The 18,736-nt window shown below is 41.9% G+C and overlaps 1 protein-coding gene and 1 pseudogene across 4 annotated transcripts in view; one reads left to right on the top strand and one right to left on the bottom strand.

The window, feature by feature from the left end:
* LOC120581320 (F-box/LRR-repeat protein 21) overlaps positions 1-18,736 on the bottom strand; it is a 78,838-nt gene that overhangs the window by 13,060 nt on the left and 47,042 nt on the right. The window contains exon 10 of one of the 4 annotated variants that reach the window (XM_039836092.1): positions 6,807-7,477. The exons of 2 other annotated variants lie outside the window; for them this stretch is intronic. In XM_039836092.1, the coding sequence (XP_039692026.1) occupies positions 7,369-7,477 (109 nt within the window). In that variant the 3' untranslated portion in view covers positions 6,807-7,368. Of the gene's footprint in view, positions 1-6,806; positions 7,478-18,736 lie in introns of those variants that run through there. One more of the 4 variants, XR_005647244.1, reaches the window with a different exon arrangement.
* On the top strand, positions 4,265-4,383 carry LOC120581710 (uncharacterized; annotated as a pseudogene).

Raw genomic sequence — 18,736 nt, 5'->3', positions numbered from 1 at the left:
TCAGAACACAAACAGGAGAGATGGACACTCAGGACTCCATATGCAGCTCGTGCCCAAGAATCAAGGTTGCCCAGAGCTGTGAATGCATCCTACGTCAGATGAGAGTAAACGTCATCCCGAATCAGCCTGCCAGCACTCTTCTGGTGGCCAATCTTGTGAGATCTTGTGAAAGAAATACCATGCTGCCCTGTGAGAGTGATCTACTCGCCAGACCATCTTCCTGGAAATGGAATCTGTCCATAGGGTTTCAGAATAATCCCATGGATATGGGTCTTGAAGTTCCTTAGAGCATCTGGTCCACCCCACAGAAGAGAAAGAGCATCAGAGCATGCCCTAAATGGAAGAAATAGGAACCGGAGTTCACACAGATGGAACCGATGGCTCCAGGGGTCCCAAGCATCAAAAGGGACTTAGAAAATTTCAAAGAAGTTACTCTAAAGCATGTGATCCCACTTTGCAGGTCTAAGGGAATTTGGGAGGGAGCTCTGCTAGAGTGACCATAGTCAATACGAAGAGACAAACAGTACGAGAAACCAAGTAACAGAGACGGTCCTGCTGACACAGTCCTTGAGGACTGTGAAACCCATGCAGTTATCAGTTTTGGCAGCTAAGAAATTCTCTTTGTGACATCAATTAGTTTGATGGTGTCTCTGCTACTTGCAACTAAAAGAACCCTGGACAATGCCAAATAACTCGATGCTTTCAAGACCAAAGTCATGGTTTCCATCCTCACAGGAGCCATTTCCTCCCTCCCAGTCCCAAGACCAAGGACATCCTCTCCTCTATAGGTCCGAACATGCACCAGAGGTGTTGAGCAAGCAAGGCTGTAGCAACAATACAACAAAAGTCATACCCCTCTTTGGGAAAAAAAAAACAAAACAAAACATAAGCATGTGAAATGTCATCCCATAGAAGGATGAGACCCTGGTTTTATCATGAGTTTGTCTCAAAGTGCCTCTATGAAGAGATCTGTCTCACCATCTTCTACCCAGCTGAAAGCACCTTAGTGGCTTTACAATGCATTTAGAATACTGCGTGATCTGGCCCCAGTGTACCTGCTTCTTCAATCTCATGCCATGTACTCCCCATTCCCACTCTGTGCTTTTCAGCCATTCTGGATTTCTTGTTTCTTTACAAGTTTAGTTCTGCCTCAGGGCCTTTGCACTAGCTGTCTCTGCCATCTGGCATGCTCTTTCCTCTGTCTCACTTCTTTCTGCTCAGATCTCACCTTAAAGGAGACAGGTCTTCTCTGACCCCAATCACTCTCTCTTATCCTATTTTCCATTCCTTTAACAAGTGCTGCTATTTGATTTCTTTTGTTCGTTGTTTATTATCTGCCTCCCATTATATTTAAATTCCTTGTGAGTAGGAACTTGTCTTGTTCATAACCATATTCCCAGTATCTAAAAGAATATGTGGCACATTGTAGGTGTATAATTAATATTTATCAATTATATAAACTGAATGCACACAGTCTGTTTTGATTGACAGATACAGCTTGTCTTCTGGGGAACGTCATCCTCTTGGCTCTTTAGCTAAGGCTAAAGAGTGAATGAGTTATTTAGCTTAACAAATCACCGGGGAGCATGCACTCTGCATAGGCTCTGTCTGAGGTGATAACTGGACATGGTTCTTAACCTCCAGGAGTGCAGACCAATGGGAGAGACAGACACAACAAATCAAGACAATGTGGAAAGTGCTGTGATCCAGCTGGGGAAACAAATGAGAGAGCACGATCCTTCTGTTGCACACAGACACTGAGGCAGTGAAATCAGTGGGAAGCCACAGAGAAAGAGCCTTTAGAATACGTAGTTTCCCTCTTGCAATGCCTCAAACAGATGAATTATAAAAGCGATTCTCCCCACTCTTCTCTCTCCAGAAAGTGTGGGTGTATGTGAGGCACAAATATGAGCAGTCTGTCCTGAAAGAAGGGAAAACTGATCTCAACAGTTACTTGGGATACTCTGTGATTATATATTCTGTTTGCATGTCAACAGCCAATTAAATTATTTATTTCCCTCAAGTGGATTTTGTATTAACCTGAATATCTGGTTTTCTCGGTGTTTTATAATCTGCTAAATTAGCTAACAGCCCCTCCTATCCTGGCTTGGGATAAAGAGATGTCAAATGAGACAGAGTAGCAAGTAGCAGGATCTCTTGCCCACTTAGTGCTTGGGAGGACTGCTAGCCATCAGTGTCCCCATAGGAGTTCCAGAGTTCTAGGCTTCCATCCCACTGCCCCAAGGGGGTTCACACCTAAGACCAGCTTCATCAGACAGCAGTATGCCACCCTGCTCTTCAGCACAGGTGCTGACTTACTTCCACCTGTCACACTTACACAGACCGTGGAATTCAGAATACAAGAAAGCCCACCTGGAGCACAGGAGGCTCCAGGCCAGGTCATGAGGTCTTTCTTTGCATACCCTTATGTAACAGAAGTTACTCACTGTGCTTTAGACCTGTTACATAAACTTGGCCACACAAAAGGATCATGGCTCACTGTCAGAATGAATCAATATATATTACAACTCCTTATGGTTAAACTATGAGTCTGTCATAACATGTAAAATGAACTTCTCACTTTTAAAGGGAAGTCTAAAATTCATTTTCTGCTACATTAAACACAGACATGCACATAGGTGGGATGATTCAAATAGATGAGACCTTTGTAAACTGCAAATTCATACAATTTATAGGCTACCTTATCTAAGGAAATCTAGCAGACAGATGAACTGGAGAGGTTGGAGTTAGGCACCCCTGGTGGGACACAGGGCACTCCCTGGCACCGAGGCTGAATCCTGGGTGGTTAGGATACTGGGAGGTTAAGGTTCTATTTCTTTGACCCCTAGAAGTGATCGATCAGCTCAAGGTCAACCGATCCCTTCTTTCTACAGTATTCCCACTGAATCACAGCTGCCCCAAAAGATAATGAATGTTGGAGCTCAAGGCATACTGGAAACTCTCTAGACCAATCTCTTCATTTGTAAACAAGCAAGAGAGTCCCAGAAGGGAGCCCTGCCTTGTCTGAGGTCACACGGCAAGTCCATGCTGGAGTCAGGAACGAAAAGCCAGAGTTCCTGAGCACCAGCCCATTGCACTCCTGGTGCACTCGTGATAGCACACTGCCTGCAAGTGTGAGGTACTTTCCACGTGTGCCTGTCCTAGTACTCTAATGAGACTCTGATCTCTGCTGATCACTTACAGTGCTTTATTCTTTGTGATCCTTGGTAATCCCTTAATTAGAAGGTTTCTTGACTTTAGTTTTAACATGGTACTTGGTTAATAGTTGCCAATGGAGTTGCTCCCAATTTCTCATGAAAATACCTAAGACGACACAGACAAACCTCATCCTGTGAAGTAGGATCAATATTCAACCAAACGTCAGGCAAGAAATTGGGTTAAAAATGCCATTTCAGGACCACTCACTCTGTGTGCCAGAGAGCCAGCCCTGAAAACCAGAAACAAGAAGGGCTGAGCTGTCCAGAGTGCTCTCTGACTACACAGGTGCCCCTCTCCTCAAGTCCCAGGAAGTGTAGATGTAGGGGCACTGGGCTCCACAGGAGCCTGGGAGGGGAGTCTTCACAGACATGGCACTATGGCCACCTTCGCGGACAGCAGAGCCTGGAGGCAGGTGTGCTGGGGGACTGTTCTTTCCCTGTATTCCATTTCTTTAATGTGCCAGAGAGCTTATGACAGTGTAGGAGAAGGATTTCTATTAACAGATGTTCAGTAAATAAAAACCTGCTGTTCATGAGGAACAAGGCCAGAAAATTGCACCACAATCTATGACTCAAGTATCGAACAGGGCTTTTGACAGATACCCCTGACGAGAGAGGCAGCAATGAGCATAAGCCATCACCTCTCTACTGAAGATTAATGGCTCTAGATAGATCTTCCTCCATTTGAGGATGAGTAGAGGGGCAGAATACAACAAGAAAATAATCATGGAACATCTGGGGAAAAAGCACTCAGGTTTGCAATTTAAAAGTTTTTAATGCAATACCAGAAAAAACAAACAAAAAAAACCACCAAAATTGGCATTTGGTCCAGAAGGAGCAGAGCCTACACCGTAGAACAGTGAATTAGGAATAATGCAGAGGACAAGCCTGAGACTCAAAGAGAATGAAGAGGAGAAGGACAAAGTGATGAAAATGACAAGGAAGAAAAGGGTAGGTTGCATCTTCATTCCTCATTCCCTCTCCTACCAAATCCAAGAACTGCACTTGTACATTTGGAACAAAAACAATAATTAAATATATAATTAGTCTACAGCCATGCTACCCTGAACAAGCCCGATCACATCTGATCCTGGAAGCTAAGCAGGGTCGGGCCTGGTTAGTACTTGGATGGGAGACCACCTAGGAAGACCAGGTGCTGTAGGAGTAAAAAAAAATAAATAAATAAGGTATTGTAAGCTGATAAGGTCCTTGCAATCTGTGTGGTAAAACAAGGGTTGCCTTGCCTAAAAAATAAAAAAATAAAAATAAAAGATATAATTAAAGAAAACTTTATTTAGTATGCAAATTGAAAGGGCTCATAGTATTCTAAGTAAAAATGAATTTAAAGGCGGCTGCACAGAAAAGAGTTAACAAAGCAGGCCTAATATTGCTATTCCTAGAAAGGTTTGCTTGCTGATGTCTGGGAACTTGGCTGGTAAATAGTTCCCTACACTGATATAAAACTGCCTCAATGGTAAGAGTGCCTCGCTGTGCCTAAACTGCTTTTATTAACACTGTGGTTTTTGCTGAACACCTGCTTTTCTGCTTGGAATCTGAAATTTTGGTACATGTTATGCAGAAATGCCTCTAAGATCAGACCCTAGTAAACAACTTGAGTTCTGAGTCTTTAATGGGCTTCCCTGGGCAGACACATTGCACATGCTGTCCTATTTTCCTTTTTATTTTTATTTTTTTTAGGTAACAACCCTACACTCTTTACTTTGAATTAGATGTGTCAGTATCAAGACATACACTTTTTTCTTTCTAAACAATGCATTTTCCTAGCTCTGTCTAGATAAAAGCTCTAAAAGCCATGATAACCCAGTAATAATGAGTTATCATTTCCCGCTAAAGGAAGCAGGGGTTTTTAGAGAAATGACTATTTCCATGTTTGGAGTATGATTTCCCGCTAAAAGCAGCTGGGGTTTTTAGAGAAATGACTATTTCCATGTTTGGAGTAAGAAATTTACAAAATTAGCCAAAGAATCAATCCTCTGGCTAAAATAACACAATTTGAGCATTAAAATAAATATATATATTAACAAAATATATTTATTCAAAATATATTTATTCAATATATATTTCACATATATTATTTACATGCACTAAATAATATTTATTTTGATGGCCAAATGATATAAATTTGTAATGGCTTCATTTGCAAAATGGAGATTGCCAGGGCACCAATCACTATTCTAAATTTCTGAAGGGAAGGAATCAAGTACTTTTCTTTTCTGGCCTGTAAAAACTGTATTTCAAGGCAATCAAATAGTTGAAGAAATACTTCTTTATGGAAGAATTTCAGCTAATAAAAGCAGAAAGAATGTTTAATAAAATAACAGATGATCCAAAGCAAGAGTCATCAATGGCTGCTGTAATGCTTATGTAAAAGGTTGATAAAGATCTTTAAAATAGATGGATTCTGATTCAAAACATATTACTCTACTGAGCTGTCCCATTTTCCTTGCTGGGCAAAGAGTGAGCTGTGCGGCCCCTAAGGAGGAAGAGGGCATAGAGAAGCCTGTGCTCATATTCCTCCAGACTCTGCCTGTGCCTTTTTCCCTTCTAAGGCAGTTGTATGTCCTCACTACATTGCTGTAATAAATCTTAACCATGAGTACACTTAATGCGGAGTTTTGTGAGTCATTTTGGTGAATTTCCAAAAATAGCAATGGCCTTGAGGACCCCTGACACAAAGGCTTCACTTAAAGCACATTCTAACAAAATACTTGAATTATAAAAATAATTTACTTTTATAAGAATCAGGGAAGAAAAAACAACTACTTACTAAGAATATAAAAATTGGTTGGCTTCAGACTTTTCCTTTGTAACCCTAAATGGAGTAGCCTTTAGAGGGTTTCGAAAGGAGAAAGTTGGGGCCCATTAATTTTGTAGCCTTCAGAGTAAAGGTAACAGACAGACATTCTTAGATATGCAAGGACTCAAAAATAAAAATCATACACTAATGACTTTAAAAATGTGAGAATAAGGACTTCTGGATATCCAGTTCTTTTATAGAGATCCCAAACTCAAAATCCAGATGGATTGCTTTATTGGAGAATTCTGTGACTTTAGGCTTAACCCTTCACTATTTCCTTCAGCTGTTTTTTTCTGCTTTTACAGTTTTCCTGAGAACGAGAAATGAATTTCTTGTGCTATATCTTTGACCCCACGATTTAGGAAGAATCTTTTGTCACAGCTGATGGCCACTTAAACTATTAGGCAGTGTAGTTCTATTGTTAATGATTGCTAAACATAAAGGATAGCAATAACTTTCAATTTGTAAGTCATTGTATTGATGTGTTGAGTAGGATTCTGAGCCACTTCAGAGCTCCATGGGAAAGAATGAGTGGATCAATGAGTGATGCTTAGCCTGAGGAAAAAAATGAACATGGCAGTACATGTGTCACTTATTTGCTACAAAACAATAGCTGCATAGTGTAAGAAAAAAAGGTCATTTACAGTTCAAGAAGCCTGAGTAATAATTTTCTGCATTTAAAAAATTCGCACTGGGAAAAAAAATTACTCCCATTGAGTGACTTAGGCAGGGGGTGTGTGTGTATGTGTGTATGTGTGTGTGTGTGTATGTGTGTGTGTGTGTGTGTGTGTGTATGAGACTGTAATGGGAAAATCAATAAACCACTCAAATGCCATTTCTAGTTATCAATAGTATCAAAATAGTTTTTGATTTAGCCCTCTAAGTGCTCCTTGGTTAACTATACTTTAAAAAGCAATTATGTAGTATGATCTCAACTGTACAAAAGTAATGCATATTAAGACAACAGAATAAGACAACGGAATGGTGGCTTACCAGAAGGGAAAGCGGGGTGCGAGGAGGACGAAGAGGGTAAAGGGGGTCAAGTATATGGTGACAGAAGTAGACTAGGCTTCAGGTGGTGAGCATACAACAGAGTATATAGATGTTGTATTATAAAGTTGTACACCTGAAATTTATGTTATTAGCCAATGTTAACCCAATAAATTTAATTAAAAAATAATAAAAGTAATGTATATTAAAAAGTCATCAAGAGACTCTACTAAAAGTGTTAATCAAGGTTATCTCTGGATGATGGAGTTTTGAGCGATTTTTAACTTCTTTCTGTTTTTTATCCTGGCTATTCTTGGTTTGCATTGCCGTCAGATTCATTTTTCAGTTTTCTCTACCTTGGTCTGTGACCCAGGATCTGTAACCTCTATAGGCCACATTGCCCAGCTCTCTTGCCCTCCGGCTTCTGGTTGAGTTTGGCCAATGGGGGTATCTGGAAGAGATCAGAAGAAAGAAGGAAAGGCCAGAGAAATATAACGTGAATAACACTGGCGGTATGTTATACTGAGATTTCTCATGTACACATGTTGCTCCTCTCCTTCCTGCTTTTAGATATTCTTCCTCATGTATGTAAGTTACATCATCTCTAAAGGTTACACAAATCATAATCTACCCCAAACTTGTTCATCTATAGGATTTCTATTCCTTTCCCTGAAGAAGAAATTGAGAAGGCAGAGAGGGGTCTGGACTGAGGCCTGGAGGCTGAGGTCAGGATGGTACCCTGGATTTTGAATTCTGTGGCAGAATATAGATTATATCTTAACTTTGGAAATGTAGAGACTGGATACAGTTCTATGCTAAAAATGTTTAAAGTGATAAAATGTTAGCTTTATAATAATTATGAGGAAAATAAAGCAATACTTTCTGATATTTAAAGAAAACATTTATAAATTCCATTAATTAGATAAGAAATTGGGAGATCTTCCTTACATGCTTGAAAAATCAGACCAAAAAATTATATAAATAAATTTCTTTCTCTTACACTTGTGTTATAAAGTAAAATAATTATGTTAGTCTACATCTTGGTTTCACTGTTGATGGGTTTCTCAGTTTTGTTTTCCTGGGCAATCAGCTGATATGGTTTCTTCATTTCATTCTCTTCAACCACTGAGATATCCATTTCACTATCTTGGTTTTTCAGTTCATATCATGATAAGTTCTACACATAATGCTAATGGTTATATAATATTGTTGGAGAGCTAGAAAGAAGTCTGAAAAATAAAACAGTAAAGGAAGAAAGTACAAAGAAAACAAATGATAGATCAGCTGCATAAAATTTTTAAACATTTCTGACAAAAATACAAAAACATAAGACAAAAAGACAAATGACTGAGATACGTATTTATAATACTGGCATCAAAGGATCAATATAATAAGCTTAATATAATAAGCTTTTGCAAATCAATTTAAAAACAAATCACACACTAGACAACTGGGTAAAGAGAATGAGCAATAGATATGCAAAAGAATAAATTAAAATTGACAATGAATAAATGAATGATAGTTAATTGATCACTAAAAAAATGAGTTGAAAGTTTAAAAACATCCTTGCCAATTTGAGATACAACACCCTGTGTTACAAGCATTACTTTTCTTAAAGACAATTTCCCACATCTTTCAAAACTCTTCTGTGAATGCCTGTCTACATCAAAATTCTACTACTATGGAGTCATGGGAGTTGGGTTTAAAGACATCTGTACCGAGTGCTCAGGTCAGGATTATAATGGCAATATCTGGAACAATCCCAAATCAGGGGACTGGCTAAATAGGTTAAGATAAGTCTACACAATGCAATAAATGCAGCTGTAAACATCGTGTGTAGAGGATTAGAGACTGAATGAGAAAGTAGTCCTACTCTATTGTTTGATGAAAAACGGGGAAAAGTCTAGCTTGCACTCCACAGAGATGTGTTTTGGGAGGTAGTTTTGAACTGTGGATTCTGGAGTACAAGCCTGAAACTGAATCCTGGTCTCATCTACCTCCCTGGGTAATTCTGGGCAGATTTCTTGCCTTTTCTAAATTGCAAGGTCTTTATTTGTAAAAATGGTGTTAATAAAAGTACTTACCTTATAGGGTTGTACTATATGCAGCCTGAGATCATCCAGGCAAAGTATTCAGTACACTGCCTAACTCAGAACTGCACATTAGGTCATTGTTTTTAGAAATAATGCTGAAAATATTCATGGAAGAAAGAGCAGCAGAACACACACTAAAACCCTTGGCACTGGGGTGGTCATCACTAGTTTTTGCTTCTTTTTACTAGTCTAGGTTTTTTGCATAGAATGTAAATTACATCTATGTTAAAACACACACATAAAAATGTTGCTTTACAAAGAGGTCACCAGGAGGCTTGGAGAAACAGATGAAACCCATCTTTCTAGGAAGAAAAGAAAGGAGAAATAGCCAAATGAGGGGGAACCACCCCCACACTCTAGCAAACAAACTCCCAGACTCTGAGCTACTCCCCAGTCTGCCAGGCAGCAGGCCCAGGGTCACCAATGTGACTGCCGTGGGTGCAGGCTGCACACTGGCCCATTGTCTGTCCGCGGCTCAATGCAATGAGAAGCAGATGGCCATGATACCCTGTGCACACTGCGCTTCCCCTCACACACCTCAGAGGCAGGGCTTGCTTCAAGCTGCCAGCGAGGCAATCTGTTTTTCATTTTATAGGCAGAGAAAAGCCACAGAGGAAGGAGGGCGGGAGGCCACAGTTTTCAGGGTGTCGGGGGAGTTGATGCAAGAATAATTCAATTCTCCTCTACTCTGAAAGGCAAGGCAGTCCAACCCTGCAGGATGCTGGCCTGTAAACTCAAACTCACCTCAAACTACCTCGGGTGGATGCAAGCCAGCCGTGGAAGTGAGGCCTGGACCCTGAGGCTTCAGGCTCCTAGAACCAGCAGGGAGAGAGAGTTCAAACAGGCGAGTCTTCAGTTTGCATTGTAAAGAAGAGCTCCAGGAGAAAAGTGGAGGGGTCAGAGCCGCAGGCCTAGGGCCTGCAGCCAAGGGAATCACTATAAACACTGGAAACAGGGGATAGCCATCTGGCCTGTGGGGCCCCTCCCTCCCCGTGCCTTGAGGCACTATTCTTTCCCGGGTAGGAGGTTGGGCTCTGCAGTGGCTGTTGTGTCCAGGATTCTTACCCTAGCTCTCTGCTTCTTTGCTGCTTACCTTAGGTGAGCTACTTCAACTCCCCGAGCTTCTGTCTCATCAGACAGATGGGCATGAGACTCGTGTTGCCTGACAGGGAATGTGTCGACTGCAGGAGATAATCCATAGGAAGTCTACACGGTGCTTGGCACAAAATAAGTGCTCATTAACTGTTGGCTATTACAATTACTATAATTGCCAGATTCTCTCTGGGTCTCATGTCCCTCATCTTTATACTAGCCCGGTGGCGTGCACTTGTAATTTCTTCTCATAGCAGGAACTGTTTTCAGTCTTTGCTTAAGGGTAGTCTCTGTCTGTGTACCACATGTAGGTCTCTATCTGCAGTCACACATGATTTATGTCATCTTTGGGATGGGTCCAGATCATCGTTTGTGATCACTGTGTCACAGCCCAACAAAGCCCAGCATGTTCACCCATCAGGCTGTTGTGTAGCAAGGACAATAGCGCCAGAGAATGGCTTGTAGATAGTCTCAGTAGAGAAGTGCCACTCTGAAGCTTTAAGATAAGGGAGAGTAGAAAGAGAAGAAGGCCCAGAGCAGAAGGTAGCAAAGTAAGGTCTATGAAGTAAAAGGGGTGACATGGTTCCCAGAGGAAGGGGAGCAGACGGGGCGCATCTGAACAGGTATGGAGGTGGCTGCAATTTGGAAAGGCATCAGAGAAGGTACAGAATTTCAAAATCCTCAGGAAGGAGAAATGCTCACTGGCCTTATGGAGGTAGTGGCAGAAAAGAAAGCCCCTAAGAGAAAGATATCATCAACATGAAAGTCTGGAAAAACAGGAATCATAAAGATGCCTACACAGTGGCCAGATTACAGGTGTAGGGAAAGAAAAGAGGATTCTGTGCAGATTGCATGGTAATTGAGACTTTCAGAAAGAGATGACAGGTAAACTGCTTCAAGACATGTCCCAATCAGGTGAGGTTGCGTTTTTACTGGCAGATTTTCCTGAGCGTGCTAATTGCACTTATTTGTTCTCAAACAAAAATAGCTTATTTGTCATGATAGTCGAGGTGCTAGGGTGTGAGAGAACATATTCTTTCAGTGACCGTTTCTGTTTGAATGACAGAAAATATGTGACTATGTATCAACACATTTTTCATTTTTGAATTGGGTCCTACAGCTATATTTCACAGAAGGAACTGGATCAGGGGCCTGGCTAGGATGAGGGTTCACAGAGAAAAGAGTAAGTGGCAGCAAGATTGACAGTGATACTGTCCTTTGTGTCAGCAGGATAGGCTAGGTCATGCTGCAAGAGCAAACAACCCCAAATCTTGGGGCTTTAAACAACAAAGATTTATTTCTCATTCACACCACATGTCCACAGTGAGTGGATGGGGCTTTGCTCTGCATCTGCCTCACTCAGGGACTCAGTCACCATCTCAGATCTTGCTTATCACTGTGGCAGAGGGAAAGAGTAAGGCAAAACACACCCACTGGCTCTTAAAACTTGTGCTCAGAATGATACGTATCACACCTGCTCAAATTCCATTGGCCAAAGTAAGTCACATGGCTGTGCTGAATCACAGAGGGGCTGAGTTCAATCCTACCATGTGCTGCTCAGAAGAAGAAACAGATATGTGTGAACAGCTCTACTGGCTACACCAACCATCTACTCCATGACCTACTCACCTGCTTGTCGCTTGGCTGTCCCACCCCTCTCAATGCTTCTCAGCCATCTCTGCCCATGTGGTCACCACTATCTTCAAGTCACATTTTGGATGAGATGATTGGTAACAGTGTTTCCAACCTGACTCCATAATCATAATATGAGGGGAAAGATGACATAGAGCAGAACCTCTGAGAGGACTTCACCTGCTCTCCCATTTACAGGTAGAGAAACAGAGAGTCAAAGGAGAACTGTGGGTGGTAGGCAGAATTGCAAGAAGGCCTCCGAGATTTCTGCACAATCTCCTCCCGGTGAGTGTGACTGGGACCTTGAACTAGGATGGAACACCACTCCAATGATTATGTTATTTTTTATGGCAAAAAGGATTTTGCTGATGTAATTATTTGCATTAACTACAGATGTAATCTCTTGTGTTATCCTGGGTGGGCCTGGCAATCTGGTGAGCCCTCAAAAGAGATGAGAAGCAGGAGCAGGCACTCTCCCGTGGGCCCGGATGAAAGCAAACAGCCACGCTGTGACGGCCTCTGGGGCAGGCCACATGGCTAGGATGGGAAGACAGCCTCTAGGTCAGCAAGGAACAGGGCCCTCAGCCCTGCAACTGAAGGACCTGAATTCTGCCAAACCCTGAAGCTTGGAAGAGGACCCTGAGCTCAAAATGAAAACACAGCCTGGTGAGACTCCGAGCTGAGAACCCAACTGATTTATGCCCTGACTCCTGACTTACAGAAACTCTGAGATTTAAAAAAAAGAGAGAGAGTGTGTTGTTTTAGCTACTAATGTTGAGGTAATTTGTTTTACAGCGATAGAAAATGAATATACCATGACGATGGACTTTGAGGTCCCCTATCTCTCTGCTAAACTCCAGCACTGGGCATGCCTTTGCAGCTGGGGAAGCCAGCCAGACTTCACCCTCAAAGCTATCAGGAAAACAAGCTCAAAGAAACACCTGCCATGCTCTCTTCTCTTGCATTCTTCACTCCATTTAAACCATCTTGCACAACCATCTTTCAAAAACACTAAGGCACACCTCGGAGATACTGCAGTTTCCATTCCAGGCCACTGCCATAAAGCGAGTATCACAATAAAGCAAGTCGTGATTTTTTGCTAGTAGAGGGCCTTGCAACACCTATTAAGTGCAATAAAGTGAAATGCAATAAAATGAGGTATGCCCGTACTTTCACCCACGCCCTTTCCCTGCTCAAAAACCTGCAACTCCTTCTAGAGCCTGGGATATCAATTCTGGGCTTCTGATCTGCATGTTCAAGGATTTCTAGCCTTTCTCTCCCTTCTATTGAACACAAACTAATCCAGGTCTGATGGTATCTGCGTGGACCCTCTCCCCTTCCAGGATTGTTCCTTTCCGTGCCCTTCCCCAGAGTGCTCCCAGGGGCACTGCCTCCCATCCCTTAGTCCCTGGTTATCTGATAGGGGCTTTAACATGCCATCCCCCAATGGCATAAAATCCCCTGCAGTGAGTGACTCCTGCCCACTGTACTCGCCCATTCTCTGTTCCACTGTGCCTGGCACAAGTACGAAGCATCCCTGCAGTTGATTATATCCAATAATAAACTTCCACAAGTATCACATCATTTAAATCTTCTCTTCCTGACAAGGTTTCAAGCTCTCTAAGGGCAACAACGATGGTTACCCTAGGTGCTACACCCAGAATCAGTAAAGGCATATATACTCACAATACCCAAATGTCTATCATTGGGTGAAGAGATCAACAGATTGTGTTATATCCATACAATGAAATACCGCTCAGCTAAAAAATCAGTTATTAATAACATACTCCTCACGGATGACTCTTGAAAACATTACACTGAGCATAAGACACAAAAGTGTACATACTGTACAATTCATTTATATAAGAATCTGGAAAAAGCAAAACTAATCTATAGCAACAGAAAGCAGTTAAATGGTTGCCTGAGGCTGGGGGTCAGGGGTATGGCTGCAAAGGGGCACAAGGGAACCTTTTGGGGTGACGAAAATGTTCTTATCTTGATTGCGGTGGCAGCTACATGGATGAGTACATCTGTCAAAATACTTAAGATGTCTGCATTATATTATATCTAAATTATACCTCAATAAAGTGGACTTAAAAAGAAACTTTTGTAGATTCTGCCTCAACTAAGACTTTGTTGGAAATGCCACAGGACACACCTTTCTGAAATGGAGATCAGAGCAGGATGGGAGAAAGGCAGGCACAGGAAAGTGTCTACAGACTCGTGTTCAGGCAGCCAGCCCCAGGAAAGTGGGGGAACCAATCTCCCAGACAGATGAGCTCCGAGGCTGGAAGTAAAGACAAGGCTTAAAAGGTGAGTTCACTGACTTAAAGAGGATTGCCAGGCAGCAGAAGCCCAGGAAAAGGAGGGAGGGGAGCAAAAAGGGCCATGAATTCAGGAAGAGAGGCTTATATTTGGAGGTTCAAAGACTGCCTGGCCACCCACGAGCTCTCTCCATGCCATCTGGTGGGGTAAATCTCTTAGAGAGGCCAAGGAAAAGCTTTTGGGATTAGCCACCCCACCTTGCTCTGAATCCACACGTTCCAGCCACCAGCCTGGTTACACTCTGGCTTCTAAGAGAGCTGGGTCCTAGAATGGGGTACCCTCATCTGGATTAACTGTCAGAGGGCCCCTACCTGGGTCACACTGCTTTGTGTGGCTTTAGGGTAGCCAGCCACGACTCCTTCTTCCTGCTGTCACTCAGGACATTGCCCGAAAAGAGGCCCAGCAATGGCAGCAGCTGGAACACAAGGAGAAACCTGCAGGGCTCCAGACTTGAAGAGAGCCAGATAAAAAGAAAACATTACCCTTCTTTTGTAGGAAAGAAATCATACCTGAGCAGCTAGTGCCACTGACAATAAAGAGGCAGAAACCAAGTTCTGAGGTAGGAAGAAAAAGAGTGTGCCCAAAGGCCAGTGCTGTGTGAAAAGCTGAGTGTCTTGGGAGCTAGTGAGCAATGAGGCAGGAAGAAGAAGAGGCCATGAGCTCAGCTATGGCCACGGGCAGCAGCGGAAGAGGCTTAAGGGTGCTAAAGAGGAAAGGCAAGTGGAGACCTGTTTATACAAGTGGCTGCCAGGCAGTCCCTCCAGCTGACCAAACCCAAGCGCTCCTCCTTCCCTCTGAATTCCTGAACATGACCAACAGCACTACCTTCTATTGGGGCCCCCAGCACCGCCCCGACCCACCTGCCCCAGAGCCTAGCAGTCCAACTCTGCTCTCTTCTCCCTGTAGGTCAGGGCTTGCCTACCCCTCTGGGGAGATTGCTGGAACCTCTTAATTAGCTGTCTGCCATCCTACTTGCTGAAACACATTGGCAGGCACTCAGTCACAAAGAAGGAACTAACATGTATTAGGTATTTATTATCCTTGGCTTTTTAATTACAGTTCTTGTGACAACCCCAGGAAGGTAGTACTATCTTCATTTTGTTGATAAAGAACCTGGGTTTAGTTTATTTGCCCAATCCAAATAGCCAGTGAGGGGCCAGCCGGGATCCAAATATCCTTTCATCTCTTCTCTACTGCTCTCACGTGGACTTAAATACAAATCCATTCAACTTATTTTCATGATTAAAATCCTTCAGTGAATCCCCATTGCTTACACCAGTGTTTTTCAATATTTTTTTTTTTGTGGTTATAGACTATTTTCTCCAAAAACTATTTGCATAGAACACTAACCCATCACACAGACACCAGCAGAGGAGACTCAGTGTGAGTGGAGGTGAGGCCCAGCTCCTGCATGCTTTTGCAGTTGACATTTCTACTTGATGTTTCAAAATCATGTTGGTTTGTATAAGGCTGAACCTTGGTCTGACCCCAGGCCTCTTGCTGAATTTTTGTCTTAACGAATGGTTGGACCAGCCTTCAGGAATCTGAGAGTCACCCTTATTGCCTTCTCCCTCATCTTCCATAACTAATATATCAGAAAGTCCATTTGATTTATCTTCTACATCTCTCTTGAAGTAGTCTTATGCTATTCATCTGTACTATCAACACCCAAGCACCTGAATCTAAGCTATTATAGTTTTTTTTTTTTAACCAGGAATAGCAGAACAGCCTCCCCACATCGAACCTTGTACCTCAAAAGTTGAGTCCATTCCCCACGCAGCAGCCAGAGTGAACTAACACAAAATTCCCAACCAGAGAAGAGAGCCGCTGTGACAGAGAAACTTCCTGACGTTTGAGTGGCCCTCTCACTCCCCTCTGCCTTCAATCAAATACGGCCATATCTTTCCTTCTTGCTTTTACTTTTATTTAAAAACAAACAAACGAAAAACGTTTTCTATCCTTGAGATGAGACTACCAACCAAAAAGTAAGCTGAGAATCAAAAGAATGGGGTTCTGGTTACTTGATTTGTTGTGTGACCACCACATTTCACCAGTCATAGAACAAAATGAATAGAATCTGCTCCTTCTCTTCTTGCGCTCAGTTGTTATGAAAATAACTTATGTAAACTATTCAGAATTACAAGGAATACATACATCTAAAGCATTCTTATGTTTTGCTGACATGAAATAATAAATGTGGATATATATATATATATATGTACATCTGGTCGACGATATGATGTTGTAAGATCTAAAACAAATTTGGCGATGTAATTAAGTACCTATCTTTCCACTTTTCCTTGTATTTAGAACAAGATCCTTCTCAGAATCTAACTATATTTATACATGGAGTTGGCCACATGGTCAGATAAATCATGTGCAAATTTGGAGCAGATGTTATTGGGTAGCTGGAATTCCATGAGGACTATATTTTACTAAAAAAAAAAAGAAAGACATTGAGCAGACTTCCTACATGCTTCACAGATAGAGTAATATAGCTACTTGAAAGGAATATTTCTATTCTAGAAAGGCTGATTTTAAGTCAACAAATGTGCTTGCTTATTGTCTTGTCTTCAGTGAGTCAGACAGAGGAGTGCGTAGGCATTTCCGGGCAGAGGTGGGTGGGCCACCGGGGAGAAGGCTTTTACAGTACCTTCTTTGTCGGTGTGGTCTTGTGCTCTTTCTCTTCTTGCTGGCTGATGGAGATCTCTCCCAGGGCCTTTCACAGTAGCCCACCATGGGTTTGCAGCCTCAGAAATGTGTGTTGGAAAGGGAAGTGGTCAATGTGACCTAAACTTAAAACCTCACCAATTATAGGAAACAAATCTTTGGCTGTGTACATTTCAAAGATTTTTGAAATCCTCTGTTTTGGTGTGTTTACTACTTTGAGTCTGTTTCATTTGAAGTCTTTGTTTTGAACCTTGTTTGGAATGACTTTCCAGACATGATTTCCTAGGGAGCAGAGTATCTCTCTGAAGGCAAAAGCCTGTGTTGGAGATAAAGTAGGTGACGTTCTGCTCACTTGGCCTCTGGCTCCCCTCCTTCTGCTCATGTTACCAAGTGGAGAATCACAGAGCCATAGTCCGGATTTCCTCTTTCTTCTTTGTCATTTATAAAATGAAAAAGTAAAGCTACAGTGTTCAATGTGAGAGGTCTGGTGGATAAATAGATTAAAAATGACTTAATCCAAACAACGACTCAATTAGATTTTCTGACATAGGATAAGGTTGTTTCACTCTGCTGATCTCAAATTAGGTTAGGTGTTCTGAATAACTGAAGTAGCACTCTCAGCTGGGCAACAATTTGTGATTTCAGGGGAGAGCTGGGGTGGCTGAGCAGAAGAAGAGGGACTGTACCAAATGCCCCCTGAGTGCATGCTGGGGTTTGAGGATGGGGGATGCTGAGCTTGCTTCTTTCTCTGCACTGAGCACCTGGGTGCAGAAGGCCCCACCATTCATGTTTTCCTGCAGGAAATCCCTGGGGTTGGAAAGGCAGCCAAAGTCCCAGCACCTGACTTGTGCTATCTCAGAATAGCCTGGGTTTACTCTGGCAAAGTGAATGACAGACAAAGAAGAATGATAAGAATGCCATGAATCTAAAAATCACTTTTCTGGTTAAGGTAATTACAAGGATCACTGAAAAGAGAGTAGATGTTATCAATCTGCTTAGAGACTTGTGCATGTCTATTAAGATTCAATGCCAAAGCTAGACTATGCTTCTCTTGACATTTTATTGCTTCAACTATTTATTAAATACTTACTATGTATATGCACTGTGCTAAGCCCAGTGATCACGTGACATTACAACTAAGCAGATTTCCCTGTTGTTTTGATCAGCACAGTGTATTATTCATGATAGATTGAATAAAAAAAGTAGTTCGAATCACAAAAACAAACAGACTGTAAGAACATACAATAAAATATTAGGTATGGCTCTTTGGGTAATTAAATAATGGGAAATTTTTATATTCATATAGCATTTTAAATAAATAAATAAATAAGTAAATACACACACGCACGCACGCACGCACATATATACACATATATACAAACACATACACCACGACTCGGGATATGACTAACTCAGGCTACCAGGCAATATCCCCCAACAATGAATCATCTACAATTAGCAAGGGCAGCATGTTATTTGTTGCCATAACTACACAAATCTTTACCCACTAGTCCCTTACCACATTTGCCATTGAAAGCTGGTTGATCTAGATTTCTACTTAGGAAGCCCCTGCACTTAGATCCTCTTAGATTTCTTCATAGCTTTGTAATACATAGTTCCTAGGTGGATAAGTTTAGTTCAAGTCCAAGAGAACCCATATGTCAACACTTATTTGTTTTGACATACTTTATGTGTAAGAAAATGGAATTTATGTCAAAATTACATTGGAATTTTCAAAGCCAACACGAAAAGCAGACCTTCCATTTTCCACCAGAAAACTTCATCACACTATTGCTTTTAATCTTTTGTCTTGGGTCAAGTTTAGACAAGAAATGTAAACTCTAGGTAATTCCAAACGTGCTGAGGTAAGGAGAGACACCTGCTACTGGAACATTGAG

Source organism: Pteropus medius, unplaced genomic scaffold, assembly GCF_902729225.1.
Source record: "Pteropus medius unplaced genomic scaffold, Ma_sr-lr_union100, whole genome shotgun sequence".
In the NCBI taxonomy this organism is placed as follows: Eukaryota; Metazoa; Chordata; class Mammalia; order Chiroptera; family Pteropodidae; genus Pteropus; species Pteropus medius.
This window is presented reverse-complemented; position numbering and strand designations above follow the sequence as displayed.